General features: G+C 39.9%; 1 protein-coding gene and 1 non-coding gene across 4 annotated transcripts; both read left to right on the top strand.

Moving 5' to 3' along the window:
- Nucleotides 1–404: 404 nt before the first annotated feature.
- Nucleotides 405–11638, top strand: RBMX (RNA binding motif protein X-linked). 3 transcript variants are annotated; one of them, XM_032196572.1, is made up of 9 exons: nt 405–436; nt 1739–1865; nt 2051–2157; nt 7486–7657; nt 8722–8838; nt 9216–9330; nt 9449–9574; nt 9651–9754; nt 10253–11638. In XM_032196572.1, exons 2-9 carry the CDS (start codon nt 1757–1759, stop codon nt 10558–10560), a joined length of 1158 nt encoding a protein of 385 aa, XP_032052463.1. In that variant the 5' UTR covers nt 405–436; nt 1739–1756; the 3' UTR covers nt 10561–11638. The 3 variants fall into 3 exon arrangements, with proteins under 3 accessions (XP_032052463.1, XP_032052465.1, XP_032052464.1); XM_032196574.1 differs by having other exon boundaries at nt 9666–9754; nt 10253–10865; XM_032196573.1 differs by lacking the exon at nt 405–436 and adding an exon at nt 477–542 and having other exon boundaries at nt 10253–10865.
- On the top strand, nt 1911–1982 carry LOC116494643. The gene has a single exon (XR_004253890.1). It is a non-coding gene; the product is annotated as a small nucleolar RNA SNORD61 (small nucleolar RNA).
- Nucleotides 11639–17668: the final 6030 nt, after the last annotated feature.

Genomic DNA, 17668 nt, shown 5'->3' with positions numbered 1-17668 from the left:
GTTGAAATAGTGGGAAAATCCGTGTTGTGAATAATATATTTCATTTTAAACCAGGCTTGTTTCAGGTCACCCTAAGTCTCTGAGGAAGGGGCATTGCCATACGCCTGCCATATGACATACACATATATTAATTAACAGAGCCTTGAGACTGCTCCAAGTGTTGAACTCCCACACAGACACTTCCACCGCGTTTGACCCTCACAGGGACTTATTTCCAAAGCAGCGAGGCCGCCCCGCTCCTACCGCACCCCGAGCGCGGTGCCCCCGGTGCGCGGAGGCTGAGGCGGCCCCAGGGAGACCCCGGCCCCCCCCCCCTCCCTCCTCACCGGCGCCGCGTGCATCCGGGGCCCCGGCCGGCCGGTGACGTCAGCGCTATAAAGGCCCGCAGCGCCTTTGTTCGCCCTCATTGCGCAGTTGCGGCACGGCGGGAGCGGGGGTGAGTGGCGCCGGGCGGCTCCGGAGGGCTCCGGGCAGCGGGGATAACGGGGTCCCGCCGCCGCCGCCTGTGGGCCGGCCGCGGAGGGCGGCGGCGCGGTGCGTTGGTGAGGCAGCCGGGGTTTCCCCGAGGCTGCCGCATCGGGTCTGAGGTGCGGTGGAGCCGGGCCTGGCCGCCCGCCCGCCCCGCGCAGCGCCGAGCTGAGGGAGCAGCGCGGTCGCAGCGGGCCGCGGGGGGGTCCCAGGCGCGCGGGGCGCGCTGCGGCCGCCATTTTAGGTGCGGGGGGTTCCGCGCGGGGTCCCGCCGCGGGCTCGCCGCCTCCCCGGGGAGGATACGAGAAGGCCGGGGCGGAGGGATGGGGGATACGGGGTCGGGCCGCGCGTTCGGGTCAGCGCCCAGGCGGTCGTCGTGTGGGGCCGGCGGGGAGCCGAGTCCCCGCCGGAGGTGGCCGCCATTTTGTGGAGGTGTGTGGAGAGCGCCGAGGGTCTGCCGCCCCCCTCCTTGTCCTCCTCCTCCTCCTCCTTTTCCCCTCCCCGGCTCCGTGGGGCACGGAGGGGGCGGCCCCCGCGGCTTGTGCCGCCGCTCGTGAGGCTGAGGCGGCCCCGGCCCGGCCCCTGGCAGCCCCCGCCTCAGGGGGCTGCTTTGTCTCGGCGCCCCGCTGCGGGCTTTCCCGCCTGCAGGCGAGCGGGTAACGCTCGGCCACAGGCGCCAGGCGCTTTGCCAGGCTTTGCTTTGCTTTGTCTTTGTTCTGCTCTCTCCCCACTCCCCTCAGCCGAGGCCTCCTTGTGCAGGGTTGCAGTGATGGAGTGGCATCCATTCAGGCTGCTGTGTTCTCTTGGCCAAGACTGACTGACGTAGCCTCGATGTTCTTAAAATAATGTAAATGGTGGTGCTTAATTTGGAGGATTGGCCCACCTGGCTTTAAATTAAGTACTTTGGTTTTATCTTGATGCAAAAGGTATATTTATTGGAAAACCTGTGGCAGGGCTTAAGAGCAAGCCCTAGAGTTGTTATCAAGGGCAAAAAGGCAGTAAACCTGCTTTTCCACGTTCACCAATACTATTTGACGTTAAAAGTGCTTTGCTTCACTTCTCAAAGTTGACTTACTCTATTTGAGATAGCTATTTGCCTTAGCCTATTACTCTGTTTTTTTTTGTCCATTATACATCAAATCGCTTACTTGACGTCCCATTCAAGGAAAACTTCCTTGAATGTTTGAGGAAAGTTGAATATTCCATGGGGTTGTCTGGAAGTCTCATTTAGTTTAATGTTTTGTTAATGACAGCTGTATGCTTTTAATAGGTCATTCGTAGCATCAAAATGGTTGAAGCAGATCGTCCTGGAAAACTGTTCATCGGGGGCCTGAACACAGAGACAAATGAAAAAGCCCTTGAGGCTGTATTTGGCAAATATGGACGCATTGTGGAAGGTAAAAACAATTACAAAAAAAACCTGTAAGATTAAAAAAACCTTAGCTGTGATGACTCTTTGGTGTTGATCATCTGAGATGATGATACCTTCACGTCCTCTAAGAAGTTCTGAGCTTGAAGGTTAAATAAAGGCTGTGTTGTATCCTAATTACAGAAAAAGAATAACAAAGCTTTATTTCCACAGTCCTCTTGATGAAAGATCGTGAAACCAACAAGTCCAGAGGGTTTGCATTTGTAACGTTCGAGAGTCCAGCAGATGCAAAAGATGCTGCCAGAGACATGAATGGAAAGGTAGGAATTAAGATCAATCACACTTTGCTGTTGCTACTAACCAGAAATACTGATCTATGGAGTAAATTAACTAATAATAACACTGGGAAAGACAATCCGCTAGAAGATCCTGGAGGCAAGTCATAGCTTTAAATCTGTCAAAATGTATTACTTCTGAGCTTCCATGAAGTTGGAATCATGTTTTCCTTATCCTGGATATGACACTAGAAAGTGAAGCCTGACCATCAGTCAGTCATAGTTTTTCTTTTTCAATTGGTGATAAATGATTTTCTAGTAGACAGCTCTTCACTATATCATGTTGTATAATGCTTTTTTTTTTTTATTATTGTATTTGAATGTAGTGCTGTAGAAATTACAATTTGGGGAAGTGACTTACCTGAAAACTATGAATGTTCCCCTTAACATGGGTTTAATTTGACTTCCCTACTCTGTGGTGCATTGATGCACCCTTAATTTATAGGTGTCCTTACATATGTGAGTTGCATCGCCAACCCGCTTGGCATGTATGTGGAGCATCTTTCCAGTTACTGTGAAATAGTTCTGCAGTTAACTAGCAATTGAATTGCTTGTTTATACCCTACAGTGGAACTATATGACTTACTAGAGAAAATACTAAGTAACTAATATGTATTTAATGGCTTTAAAAGAAAATAAAACCTGAAAATATGGAGCAAAAACTTCTGAGATTAGCATCAGGATAACGTAAATTCCTTCAACAAGCTGTTCTGATCTGTGTCTTTTTCAGGATGTGTTTGAAAACATAGATGCAAGTCTGTAACTTAATAGTCAACAGCAGCCTATCTTCAAAGAGATGCTGTCTTTTTAGACAGTGCAAGCTGTCATCTCAGTTAACTTGATTTTCAGTCTCTGGTCTTTAATGCATAATCTGAACAGGTCAGGTGTTAAGGTCATGCTGAATCGGCCTTTCTGTAAGCAGTGCTTCTGGTGGTGCTTTCTTGTAAGGTTAAAGCCTCTACTTAACAATGATTGAATAATACTTGGGTTTTTAATAGCTGTTGGTGCAAGATACTGAATTGAAAGAAAAATATCTGTTGCAGTCCATAGGTAATGCATATAAGTATTTGTGCTTCTAGCAATAAAAAAAATCTTTTTCTAGTGTTCACTGAGAATGCATATAGTAAAATGTAGTTATTCCTTGGTTTGTGTCTGCTGTGTGTGTTTCTTAGTTCCTGTGTGCTTGAGGACAGTCTCATGATGGTTAGTGTTGCTTTCTTCAGAGGCTTGCTTCCTCTTTAAACAAGTTAGTCATTTTTCTCAAGGTGGAGAGTGACAAGTCAGATAAGGTCCTTTCTGTTGCTGGTCTAAACATCCTTAAAGGTGTGCATGTTACTAAATGTACCTCCCATTGTGTAGTTTGCTACAGTTCTGAAGACCTGTTTACCTGCAGTTTTGAAACCCTGATTTCCTCTGAATTAATCATTCCACTGAACCCTCACATATGGTAACTTGAAGCACCAAAAACTAACTGTCAGACTGAAAGGAGTTTAGTCACTGTCGTAGGAATTGTTTGTGGAGTGCACCATTTTCATTTAATGCCTCTGAAAATAAAACACCGACTGATCTAGATCTTTAGTACTAATCTTTTTGATCACATTGGAAACATTCATGCAAATAATGCTCAGTAAAGTAGCTAAATGAGATTTAATGCTTGTCTGAGATGTCTGTTTCGGACTGCACCACATGCATCACTCAAGAACTGCTAGAAGGTATTGCCTTGTGGGTCATCATTCTAATGGATTCTGTCTTCAGAGCTGCAAGCCTAAACATGCTTCCATCAGCTTTGAAATTTGAACACCGAAGTATGAGAAGAACTTTCTCACTCAGGATTTGACCAAGAATGACCATTTAACATAAACCTTGTAGGTATTACTATATATTATTCCAATTCTGTAGTGGTCTAGCATGGTTTAATCATGGATATGGAAGATGTGGAAGATTATTGGGAGGTAGCCTCTCGTCCTCGTCTTGAGAAAGCCTTCTGGACAATAAGTGATGCTTGTACTTCAAAAAGACTGTACTCTAGATCTGAAGAGGAGTGATGCTTGAGGAAAGCTGTGGGAAGAGATCGTTCTAATCTGTCTGAAATGGAAGCTTCTCTTCACATTTGGAAGTGATGGGTTGGAGTTCTAATGAAAATTCCAGGCACTTCAAAAGACACAGCAGCAGAAGTACTGTGCAGACAATAAATAGTTCAAGCAATCTGTAAGGAATAAGTTACAGTCTAGGCAGGGGAGAAGGTTCTGCGTGGCCTGTGTGTAGCTCATTCTGTCATTCCAAAGAAAAATTAAACTTGCAGCCAGTAGAAGAGGCTGACTTCAATGACTTCTGCAAGAGTGTATCTGCAGTTGCTGTGTTTGGAGGGGGGAAGGGAAGAAAAGGATTAAAGAATTTGTTTTAAAATGAAGCAAGCAGAGACTAGTTTATGCCTGTTCGTTGAAAATTTTAGTCCTGAAGGTCAGAAGAGAACAGTTTTGGGGGAAGGGCAATTTTTTCAATTAAAATTATTTTCTCTGCAGAATTGGATCAATCTTAGCCTGAGCAGCACAGTAAAAACGTTAGTAAAAAATGTTAGTAAAAATCTTAGAGTGAATTCTTCAGAAAAACCTTAATTGCATGGCAGTAAAGTCAATATCCTGATGTCATGAAATGGACCTGCATATCTAAATACAAGTGTGAATACTCCAAGCATGTATTGAACATTCTGTGAAGCAGGCTGTTGTGATCTTCTGGTCTTAAGCCCTAAGGGGAAAAAAAATCTATAATTAAAGAGAACATGACCTTAGAGAAACATACAGGACAAGCCAGAGATAAAATTCCATTTGAAGCATTCCATTCTTCCAACTGAAGAGCTGCCAAGCCAGCTGGAGTGTGTTGAGATACTGGAAGCAAATACGACAACCCAAATGACGGTCTAAACTGTACTCAGCACTAGAGAAGATTGTCTTCCTCTAATCATCAGAAACTTACTTCCCATTCTTCTGGTGAAGAATTGATAAAATAAGCAGCAGCTCAGCCTGATAGGAAATTATCTTCAGTTCTTGAATGTATTTGGCAAAAGGAAGCCTTCATGATGTGATGTCAAAGAACATGGTGGAGTCACTGCAGCATCAATAATGAAATCTTCCATTTGAGAGGAAAACCCTATGTGATGCTAGGCTGCTGTTTCATGCAAGTTTCTTTGGAGCTCTTAAATTATGGCCATTGAAGTTTTCAAAATACACTACATTTAACTTCTTTGTCAGAAAATGAGCAATTTGCAGGACAGTTCTCTAATTGTTTGCTTGAGGTTCCCTGGCACAGTACAAAATGGTACAGGTTGTTCATTTCACATGTGGGAGTTTTTAATTATGATTTCAAATCTACTACTAGCCTTAGATGATTGTTCAGTAGACTTCCCCACATTCTAGTACTAAGGTGATGCCACTCAGTGGTGCCCGCACCATACTACAAATGCTGCTGTAACACTGATTCAAGATTATAAACACCAACTAATCAGTTCATTTTGACAGTGTTTTTTTTCTTTGGGCCCATCGGAAAAACAATTCCTTATTCTGAGATGGCTTGTCTGAGTTTTATCTGTTCATTAAGATCAGACCTCTCTCTACTTGACCTGAAAACTGATAACATGAAAATGTTCCCTTCCTTTAAAATAGGACAAGCTTTCACAAATGCCTTCTGGGTTAAAAAACTTTTTGGATTTCAGGACTGCTGGAAAGCAGTTTGAAAAGAAATCTGTGTTTTGCCTTGGTGAGATGCATGGGTTCAAGACATAAGGAAATAGTAGAAATCATTGGTGAAACTCTGCTCCCTACATTTAAAAAAGTGAATCAAAAAAACACACTGACTTGGCATCCAGATACTCAAAACCCCATGGTAATGAAAAGTGATGATACTTGGTTTCCAAAATCAAACAAGCTGTCGGGAACTTCTCATGAAATAGGACAGCAGCGGTTGTGATGGCAAAGTTTAAGGCTTCAAGCCTACTTTTTCCAGTTTTGAGAAGGATGACTGAGATACGAGATGTGATGGCAAAATTATGAGATACAAACTAAGTTCCAGGGATTAGTGGTGTTAATGCGTTCTCCTGGAATGTTTCAGCTTGTCATGCCAGATGTGTTTTTGAGAAACTTCATATAATTAAAAGACTTCTATTAAGTCAAAGACAAGATCAGTGTGTTTCTGCTAGTATTTTTTTTCACAATGTCAAGACCTTTGGATATACACAGGTTTTTCAAACAATAGGTACAACTCTGGTGGCAGAATACATGAGCTACTAGAGTGGATGATTTCAGAAAGGGAGATCTCAGTGAAGAAGATGGCTGGTGATTATTTACCAAGATAAAACAGTCAAGAGTAACATACTGCTGGCAGTCAGTTTTTGACCATTATTGCAGTAAAGAAGTGCAATTAACAGCACTTCCCTTCTAATTCATTAAGTATTGTAGCAGAGTCAGATATTTTAAAAAAAGGCAAATAAACATATTTGCCAGGATGGATGTGCAGTAAGCCAACTTCAGCAGAGCTTTTGATTTTGACTCTGTTCTCTTGACCAAATGTGAGGTGTCTGAAAGGCGATACAGAAATTTGATAAACTTAAGTTACTCAATATGTCTTACTACCTGCTCATATTTGAGGTATAATAAGCTGGCTGCGGAGTTCCTGTTACTGCAGGTCTGTGCTCCAGAAAATACACTTCAAAGAAAAGTCCCCTCTGCAAAAGCAAGTAAGAGTAATTTGTGGCAGTCACCTCTTTGAAAACCCAGTTTGAAACAGTAGAAAAGAGGGGTGAATTACCATACTCAGTCTGCTTTGTAGATGCTGAAATTACTTCTAAATACTTCAGTGATCACCGTTTAATCAGGACATCAAGCAAATGTACTTAAACGGCCTCCCCATTGCCAGAAACCCCAACTGAAGCTAAGATACCTTCAGCTTAATCCTGTAACTACTGGTGCAGTCAGTTTGGTACAAAAGTTCGTGGCAATTGGAAGTAAATTGGAACTCATAAATCATATTTCATTTACAGTATAAATGACATGGGGCTGCCGTAGTCATTGGACACTTGTTTTGACTGAAAATCCTTTTCGATGCTGCTATGTATTTTTCATCAATACAACAAGAATGAAGTACTGTAGAAATAGGCCCAACATGCTGCTGAGTACATGGGGACTAATACTGAAGACTGAAATCTGTTCTAGAGTTGCTCTAACTTTATAAAATGGAAGCCCTATAATAGTGAAGCAAGAGGGGCTTAATTTAAGAAATACAAACATGACTGAGCAATAAGTAAAGCAGCTTCTTCTTTAGTCATTAGATGGGAAAGCAATTAAAGTGGAACAAGCAACCAAGCCCTCCTTTGAAAGTGGTGGTAGGCGTGGGCCGCCACCCCCTCCACGAAGCAGAGGTCCTCCCAGGGGCCTTAGAGGTGGAAGAGGCGGAAGTGGCGCAAGAGGACCACCTTCAAGAGGGAGTCACTTGGGTATGTATTTACCTATCTCATTATATACTTGGACAACATACAAGACAATCCCATTGGAAGATGACAATAATCCTACTGGAAAAGTCAAAGAGCTGAATAGTGCACTCCTTGTTCACATTTCATCATTTTAATAATGATCTCGGCAGTTGAGTCAAATTTTGATTGGGCAAGTACACCTTAAGAAAAAGGCTTTCAAATATGAAGATTCCCTTCTACATCTAACACTCTACCTGACTTTTGGCTATGAAAGAAAAACAAAACTCCTGCCCTGCACGTGAGAAAGGAAGCTTTCTGGTATTCAAGTTGAAAAAGTGATTCTCTTCCACCAGGGACAGGGAACTGCCTTCTGTTTGTATGTAGAAAGTGGTCTAAACTCAGTAAACTGTAGGTGTTTAAATGACTGATCCTTCTGGGTCACAATGGCAATTAGGGAAGTTAAATGTTACTTGTTACAGTGTTTTAAGTTGAAGTTTTCTGAAGTGGGGGGGGGGGTAATATGCTACTTGATACTGGATATTCTTTAACTTAGGTATATCTTTATTTAGAGACTTTTCAGTATCAAAATAGTCATTTAAAAATAAAGCAGCACCTGAGGTGTAATGGGGGGAAAAGATAGAAATAGTGAGAACTCCATTCTTGGAGAGTCTGTGTAGTAGGTCCTACAGTACCTCTGTTCCCTCTTTATGTAGGATCTTCTCTAGTACATCTTCCCAGGTGGCTTTTTGTCTTCTGAGGACAGTAACTTGTTCAGCATTTAAGCTGTGATGACAGATACCAGTTTTCTTTCTCCCTTGCATCACACCCTGTGGCTTTCAGTTCACTTCTGTAAGACAATTCTTAAAAGGAATTTAAGCTGTGAAAGAGTTAATTTGGCATGCTCTCAATTCTGCCAGTAGCATCTAGTAGTGGCCAAAACACAAGAAAAAGGGGTTTTGAGGTGCCTAATATTAGAGGTTTGCTGTTGATGACATGGTAGTGGTAACAGCAGTTATTGCAGTTCAGGCTTTTAAGGGCGTATAGATGAGTACTACAGAAGTAATGAGGTGTGTGGCTTACCCTTCTAGGGTCTTCTCGAGGACCACTTCCCATGAAGAGAGGTCCACCTCCACGAAGTGGAGGCCCTCCACCTAAAAGATCTGCACCTTCAGGACCAGTGCGTAGCAGTAGTATGGGAGGACGAGGTAAGAACTTGATAAACTACATTATTGCTTAGTCAGCCATCTTGCAGTATGTTAGTCTTCAGAAACTAATGCAAATCCTTGATTTTTTTAAGTTAAATCTGTTGTGGACTAGTGCATTCTCTTTACTAATCTGTCAGTTCTCTTATTTACACCACTTTGTAGCTGTTGGTATAATTTAGTGTGATTCTAAAGATGTTCCTGTTAGTGCTGCTTTAAAACTATACAAGCAGAAATGTAAATTATTGCAAAGGTAAACTGCAGATGGTGTTCCTAAATCACTGTAAACAGTTTACTAATACTTGGCTAATACTGCCTTGAGGAGTGTTCTGTGTGTTAAGCACTGGTTAAATTCTAAAATTTGGGTTGCTTCTCTTAAGCTCCTGTGTCACGTGGGAGAGACAGTTATGGTGGTCCTCCACGCAGAGAACCGATGCCATCACGAAGAGATGTCTACATGTCTCCAAGAGATGATGGCTACAGCACTAAAGACGGGTAAATTTTCTTACTAATTTAGCTTGGCTTAATTTTAAATTCTTCTAAGAAGAGTTTTGATACCCGATTGTTTCGAAATGTGACATGTAGTTAACAACTCGATTCTTGTTCTTTGTAGTTACTCGAGTAGAGATTATCCCAGTTCCAGGGATACAAGAGACTATGCGCCACCTCCACGGGACTATGCATATCGTGATTATGGTCATTCCAGTTCACGTGATGAATACCCCTCGAGGGGCTATAGGTATCTACTACTGGATTTTTGTCCATGTCCTTTTATTTTTGCTGTGGTCCAGCTGATTTATACTAAGTCTCAGTAGTCTTTCCTCTTACAGTGATCGTGACGGATACGGTGGCGGGCGTGACAGAGACTACTCAGATCATCCAAGTGGAGGATCCTACAGAGATTCATATGAGAGTTATGGTAAGAATTCATTTTGAGGTTCACATAGTAATTTTTACAGGTGTCATTAAAATCTGACTTTACTAGGTTGCTCGTGTTTTAGGGGGAAGTGGCACGCTTTTTTCCCCTACAGTGAAAGTGCAGTTGTTGGTTATCATTTGATCGTCTTGTTAAATAAGCTATAAACTAAAGAAGCAAAGTCTACAGTTCAGAATTGCAACTATCTCTGGAAAATGTCTGAGTTTCTTCTCTAAAGTAACAAGCTGTTCTGGAATACCCAGTAAAGAGCCTGCCTGAATAAACACCGTCTGCATTCCTTCAAAGTCTTTAAATCCACTCACTGCCTGATACTCAATTCCCACTTTAAGTACCCTTAACATGGCAGATTGTATAAAGAGCATCTCGATACATACAAAAGAGTAACAGTAAACATTTAATACAGCAGTTCTGTAAATTCAGATTGAAATTGTTATATATAACTTATGGTGTTGCCATATTACCTGACCATTGACCCTGCAGGTAACTCACGTAGTGCTCCACCTGCACGAGGGCCCCCGCCATCTTATGGTGGAAGCAGTCGATATGATGATTACGGCAGCACACGTGATGGATATGGAAGCCGAGAAAGTTACTCAAGCAGCAGAAGTGATGTCTACTCAAGTGGCCGTGATCGTGTTGGAAGACAAGACAGGGGTCTTCCCCCATCCATGGAAAGGGGCTATCCACCGCCTCGTGATTCATACAGTAGTTCAAGCCGCGGAGCACCCAGAGGTGGTGGCCGTGGCGGAAGCAGATCTGACAGAGGTGGAGGCAGAAGCAGATACTAAAAACACTCTTAAATTTTTTGGACCAAGAAAAATAATTTCGCAAACAAAAAAAAAAAGTGGAAGTTGTTCTATCTTTACTACCAGAGGACTACTAAAAGGAAAAGTTGTTTTTACCTTTTTTTTATTGTTGCCTGTTAAGTTTTCCCCTCCATGACTTTTATGCTTTTGTGAAGAAAAGTTAAACCAATGTTTAATTTCATTTCAAAATTGTTAACATTTCTTTCAAAAGGCAGATGTTAAATGTATAAAAGTTGAGCTGTGTACTAGTGTTGTAATTTTCAAAGTAAAGTTTCCCTGAAATGCCACGCTTCCCATCTGACTTCCCTCATGAATGGAATAAGCAGTTCTTATGATCTTCCACACAACATCTAACCATCTAGGATGGAGCTGGATTGTTCTACATATTCAGCATCTCATTCTTAAAGTATTGATTGTGATGTGGAGGGTGGTGGGGATATTCCACACAAAGTTCAGTTTTGTCTAGAATTTGAAGTCAGTGTTCCCAGTTCAAAATGCCTTCAGATCCTTGTGTAAAGAAAATAGAGGATATCATTCAATTAACCTGAATGAAAAAGCAAGTGGATAATACTATTTTTTTTGCCTTCCTTCTGTTTCATGGGGAATTTAAAAAGATGTCCCCTTCAAATGAACCATGTACTTGTAAGTCAGCTACAGAATACTGTATAAAAAAAAAGTAAAAAATAAAAAGTTTGACCAATTCCATCAAAGAAGCTGCAAAACGATGCTTACTCATACTGTTTCAAATTTTTGCAACTCTGTAGTGTTTCACTTTTAAAGGAACATCTTTGATTCCAAAGGAGAAAATAAGATAAGCAAGGAAGTCTTTCTCTCCACTTCTCAAAGGCTTATGGCTTCATAAAAACAAGTGAAACTTTCAGCATTCCACAGCTGATTTAAAGCATCAAATGCCTGTGAAACAGCAAAGATGGTAAGCAAAGCAAACTAGTTTTTCAGTCTAAGTCAAAATTGAATCAAGTTGTCTTCCTCTAGTACAGTAAGACAAGCTGCACGTCATGGCAATGGAAGTGCTGTCTAGATTAAAAAAAAAAAAAAAAAAGGAAACGAAAAGCTTCAATGCATTAGAAGTTCTCCAAATTCAACATTTCTTCTTGGATAAAAGCATTTATGGCACTGATTTTGAACCTAAAGACGTGAGAATGCAGCTCGCTGTTAGACAAAATACTGTGAAGTAGGGTTGGGAGGGGATATTTTGTGCCCAGTATCTTTCAGTGAAGATGCTTAAACAGGCTGCATATACTATTATTATAAAAATAAAAGCCTTGTGAAATCAGGAATTGGTTTAGATTGACAAATACCATCTCGGCTATTGGGAGTTTGAAGCAAGCCATTGCAAACTTGACGTTTAGTTGGATGCCTGACTAGTTTGACACTACGTTACAGGGATATCTAGCACATGTGGCAGAACCTGTGGCAAGTTATGACTCAGGTAAAGCCACGAAGTTCAAAAGATGCTCTTGAATGTAATAGACATGAAGACCTCCAACTAAAAACAAAACAAAAGCATTGTGCTACTGTTTAGTCCTCAGTAAATTTTGTCGTTCAACTTATGGATTTAACATGGCAGTGAACCATTGAAAAGGAATGAGAATCCATAAGCCATGCAACCTATCACTAAGTCATTCCAGTCCATTCCAAGCCAGTGAATCTTCCACCACTTAGAAGAGAAGTAGTAAAACTTGCAAGAGACTAATCTGCAAACCCAAGCTTGTGACTTGAAATGGGGGGAAGCACTGTAGGTTGACTTGCATTTTATAATGTACTCTTCTCAGTTTGTTCTATCTTACTTTGATTGCAGGGTGATAATTTCTGGAAGATGCCAATGAAGTAACGCTGGTTCGTCTGTGGATGGCAGACATGAGTGTTGCCTGTACTCATAGAACAGGTAATTATTGTACTAATGAAGTAGCTGGATGGAAGATTTCTTGTGATTCTGTATTTATAGATTTGGTTGTATGCTCTTGGTGGCTAACCGATCCTTTATGATCTGCTGATAGCATATTTCAGAGGAGGTGGTCTTGCTGGGCTTTTTAATTGCCGAGTTAAGAATGACAATCTTACCAGCAGTTTTAAGAACAGCATATAATAAAATATAAGTCCATCATAAATAAAGATGCAGAGTTTGCTTAATCTAGCAATCTTCACTAAATAAGACTAAAAACTCCAAATACTAGATGTTGGTACAGACTTTTAATCGGTCTTGTTAAATATGGAGAATGTAGAATTTAATAGTTACAGTAAGTGTAGTCTTCGACAATGAGTTAATCTGCAAGTGTCCTTGGATTAAATTCCAGGTTTACACTCATGTCAAAGATTGCATTAAACTTCTTAGGTCAGCTGTTCTTCATGATTTCAAAGCCTACTACATTTAAAGTTAATTTTCTCTGTGACTGGAGGGACAAGTCAGTGTTGGAATAACTGTTTAGACCTCGTGAAAGTGTCACTGTTCTGTTTCTCTGATACTTAGCAGGAAAAAAGAAAGCAGTAGTGGGTGCCCCACTAATATAGTGCCCTGGCGAACTTGTCCACGAAACATTATTTTTTAAAAAAAGTGTGTAATGCCTGTTAAAAACTAGCATGGAGTGAAGGATATGTGCAAGTCCTTTTTTCAAGGGCAGTACTGATGTAAGAAGTGTGTATACTTAGGGAAGTTATGCAAGAATGATTTTTTTATTAGTATTCAAAGTATGCTATAAATATAAGAACATATTTTGATGCTACTTTCAAGTACTGCTTTTGAGAACCAGCTTTGAAATGGTGAGAAGAAAAAGCTGTACTAGATAGTGTTGTTCATTTAATGTATTATCATTGATTTTAGGAAAGATCCATCTTGAATTGATAGGTTTTGTTGCATACTGTGTGGTATTATAATCTCAGTCTGCTTACAGTTTTTTTCTAAGATTCTATAGAGAATGTTTTTGTCAGAACATTACAGTAATATTTTGTACATGATGCTCCTGACAAATTCTTCTTTCATTTCAGAGTACTGGATTTTATTTCAGATAAAAACAGAAGCATCCAAGTATATTTTCTATTCAGAGTTGGAAAATGCACATAGTTAAATAAAAGCTGTTAACCTGGCCAACTTAATATTTTGCTGTTACTGATAAAATCTCAATGAACAAAAAATGCTACTTTCTTTGTCTTTGTGGCACTCTTGAGTGTGACTGTTAAAATATTAAAATCACATATCCTGTTGGAAAGGGGACAAAGCTTGAATTACCACTGTCTTTTTAAGGATGAAGAAAAACAACCCTTTCTTTCACTGAATTACTGGTATCAGTAATAGGGTACCAACGTGGATTAGGGAAATACTTCTTAAATTAAGTTCTTTTCCCACCCTTCCCCACCTACAAAAAATTAGGAGTCAATTATCAAACTTAAAGTTTGAGGCTGGTCCAGGTCATGAATTCTCTAACAGAGATAACAGACAGTCTTTAATATGCAGCATCCTAAGTGATTTTAAAAGGTTTTGCCAAATCATCATATAGATTGTGTCAGAATGTTTTCAACTTTGTAATACATATATGCCATGTTAGCTTAAATTCTTTGTATTAGTTGGGAAGTAGAAAATTTCCCCCCTGATTTTCTCTAGGCAAATGAAAAAAGCTCTCTAAAAATTAAGGGCTACTTACTTTATTTGATGTGTTTTTTCACTTGCTAGTGCTTAGTGTGGGCCATACTGTAATTAATAAACATAGTAAAATAATAACACGCTTTCTCAGCCTACTCTGCAGCTTATAAACATTTCCAAGTTTTTAACAGGAATTATGATAATCTTAGTTTAGGGAGCGTTAAATAGAACTGAAGTGACTGCCTGGCAGGAAAGGTAATAGTAACTTTCTAAAAAAAAACCTAATTGTACTAGTTCAGAAAGCTGATTGCTTTTTTATCCTACGTTTTATTGAATTTGTAGCACATTATTTATAATCGGTACCTTTGTGTGTACCGGTTACTTAAAAGATTGTTGAGTGGTCAAAAAACAGTGGGTTTTTCAGGTAGACAGGATTGGAGAGGAGGGCATTACTTGGTACTCAGTCTAGAGACACTGTTGTTCCATATCATTAACAATTGTTTTCAGATCATTTTAATTACTATGGTTAGCTTCTGATGTATTTTATGATCCTGGGACAGTTTGGAAATAATCCAAATGTATTTGTTGAATATGCAAAAACAACTTAGTTTGGCTTTTTTAATGTTTTTTAGTTTCTGAGAGTATATTAACTTGAATTTCCTTTTTTTCAGAGTAGAAGATGGCAGTGCAGCAGTGGATATGCTTGGAAAATTGAAGGATAACATAAAGCAGCTGATAGAACTTGTCTTTTGAGCATGGTGTTACGCAGTATTTGTTTTAGAGGGTTGTGTTACCATTCAGGGAATTGCCTAGTGCTACTAATCTCTTGGATACAAAATATGTTCAGATAGGTGGAAATCAGTTATTGTGTCTTGCAGTGAACATCTTCCAAGAGTGTCAATATTCATGCATCACTAGATTGTGCAGCAGAAAAATAATCCAGGGTATTCACATGCAGTGTTTTCCCTCTCTGATGAAAAATAGCCAGTTATATGAAAGTAGGTTTTAGTCACCTAAATTGCAAAGGACTAAATTGCTGCAAATTCTACCTCACAAAGAAACCATCAGAAGTTTTACAGTATTCTTACATTAACAGTTTTATAATTATCCAAGCCTTCTGGAGTAGAGTAAGAAAGTGTTGATGTACTGAGATGATGTAGTGATAAATCTCGAGAATGATCTGTTTTTACGTATACTAGGTTCTTACAGAACTCCACCCAGCAGCACATCTTTTAACAGGTGTAGAATTCCATAGAAACGATGTTTTCTTCAGAATATTTTCTTGGTTTTGATGCATTTTTGTCCTAAATATATGTTGATGTGCCAATGTATGTGAGAGTAATCCTCAGGCATTGGAATGTCAAACTAATTTCACATTGACAGAAGTACTTAGTGATGGCTAATACAGTTTATAGTATTTCAACAGTAGACAAACTTTTCTCATTTAAACAGTTCTGTTACTAATAAGAAGCTAAGGCAGAAAAAGCATTTATGCCCTTTCCTAGGCATTTATAACTTATTTTTTTTGGTATAAGAGTATCACTAAACTTCAGTTACAGACTGCAGACTCTAGCAGTAAGTCTGCCTGTGTATAGCAAATAGGTATAATAGCAATATTTTCCTGGGCTAATAAATACGTAGTTAAATAAAAGCATTATGTATTTGTTCTTAAGAAAATCACGTTACTCAGCTACGCTTGCATAGTAGAAATGTTTACCAACAAGTACTTTGTAGTGGTGGTATACTGTTAAGAAGTGGTCTGTGGTCTCAGAGACCATACCTTACTTTGAAAAGAAATAGTCATCCTCTGTAATAGTAAGACTTCTTTTTCAGCAGTAGCTTACAGTCTCAGTACTGCTGTTCAGGCTAAACTAGATTCTAACTGAAAGCTAATGCCAGTGTATGAGCTGCATGAAAAAAGATTCATATGTACTGGAAATGTTACATAATTCACGTCATTGGTGTATTCTCATTAGCTCGTGTGCTGTGTTTCAGACTTCAACATTGAAAATGAATGGTTTAAATGTAAAGCATTGTTGGGTGTTTTCATCTGTGCCGAAAAAAAAGTTACATAAAAGTGACTTGCGTACAAACACTCTAGAATGGTTTCTTGATTCTTGTTACTTGTTGTAACTTGCTCCTGTTACTGATTTTATATGCTGTTTGTTAATTTGATCTAGACCTCCTCCTTCCTTTTAAAAAAAAAAAAAACAACAACAACAAAAAAAAAACTAATACTGTAATATGGTCATTATTGGTGTAAATCAGGCTGCAAATAAAAGCTTGTTGGTAACTTGGGGGTGGAGGTTGACTCTGCAAGAGATGGTAGACAATTCATTTGTTTCATTCCTCTTAACTAACAAGCAATGTTGAAGCTTTTTCCAAAGACCAGACAAGAAATTGTTCCTTGCTTGGTAGGTGGTATACTTTCATATTCTGGGTTCCACAACAGACCTAATTCTACTGTGAGGGTAGGTGAACAAACTGGAAGATTACTAATTGGGTGCTGATGCTTTTCTGAAAAGTTGGCTTTTAAGTGGCTTACCTGAAATGTTTTAAATCTGGGGGGGGTTCTGAATATGTAAGAGGTCACCCTTTCAAGCTCTTGTTAAGTATTCAAGATACAGGAAGTATTTTCATTTAATTGTAGTTTAAACCATCAGCACAATACATGTCTGGCTGCAACACATGAAAACAGGCATAAACCTCTAAAACTGCCTATCTGGGGGGGGGGGGGGGGGGGGGAAAGTTTGTAGGAGAGAGTGAGTGACATATTCTGTGTTCAGGTTTGTGACATGAACTGTGGATGAGTGTGTAATTCTCCATCTACTGAAATAGCAACACACATGATCTCTTGCCTTATATATCAGAAACTTGCTATGTTCTGATTAGATGGCTGAAGTGGATGTCTTCCATATATATACAGTGTTCCTATACACATGTTGACCCCAGTAGATGAATGAATATTACCAGTTGTCTTACCTACTGTAGGTATGGTAAAAGAAGAAGCAAGCTATGAACATGGAGATTGCCTGTATTCAGTTCTACAGAGTAGTGCTCAGAACTGTAAACTAAACGAACCAAACTACAGCAACAACAAAAACACGCCAAAGGTCTTGTAATTAATTTGAAGCATTTTGCACACATATGGATAGCTATAGATGCACATTCCCAGATGGCAGGGTTTTGTGATTTAGCTTCAGCCTGCTTTACTGTTCACGCTGGCTGCTGCTATGTGCTATATTTTCACACGGTGTAGAACTCATCTCCACATCCTGTTAGAGGTCAAAAGTCTGTATAATCCTAAAAAGGCAATGTTGATTTCTTATTGGTGGCTATTAAAAGTGATAATTAGGTAGGTCCAAGTACCAAGCATAAGACCTGGAAAATGATGAGACAAAGCCATGCATTTTCATTGTATGTAGCTTTCATGTTACTGTTCTATTTCTCTCTACACTTCAAATTACTGTGTAAGCAGTTTAGCAGAGCTGGTGT

The sequence above is a fragment of the Aythya fuligula genome, chromosome 13 (assembly GCF_009819795.1).
Source record: "Aythya fuligula isolate bAytFul2 chromosome 13, bAytFul2.pri, whole genome shotgun sequence".
NCBI classification, from domain to species: Eukaryota; Metazoa; Chordata; class Aves; order Anseriformes; family Anatidae; genus Aythya; species Aythya fuligula.
The sequence above is the reverse complement of the archived record's forward strand: the minus strand, read 5'-3'. Positions and strand labels throughout refer to the sequence as shown.

Coding starts and splice junctions, on each gene's coding strand:
- RBMX (XM_032196572.1), top strand. CDS start 1,757: ATGGTTGAAGCAGATCGTCCTGGAAAACTGTTCATCGGGGGCCTGAAC. Junction 1,866..2,050: donor ATATGGACGCATTGTGGAAG/GTAAAAACAATT, acceptor TTATTTCCACAG/TCCTCTTGATGAAAGATCGT. Junction 9,755..10,252: donor AGATTCATATGAGAGTTATG/GTAAGAATTCAT, acceptor TTGACCCTGCAG/GTAACTCACGTAGTGCTCCA.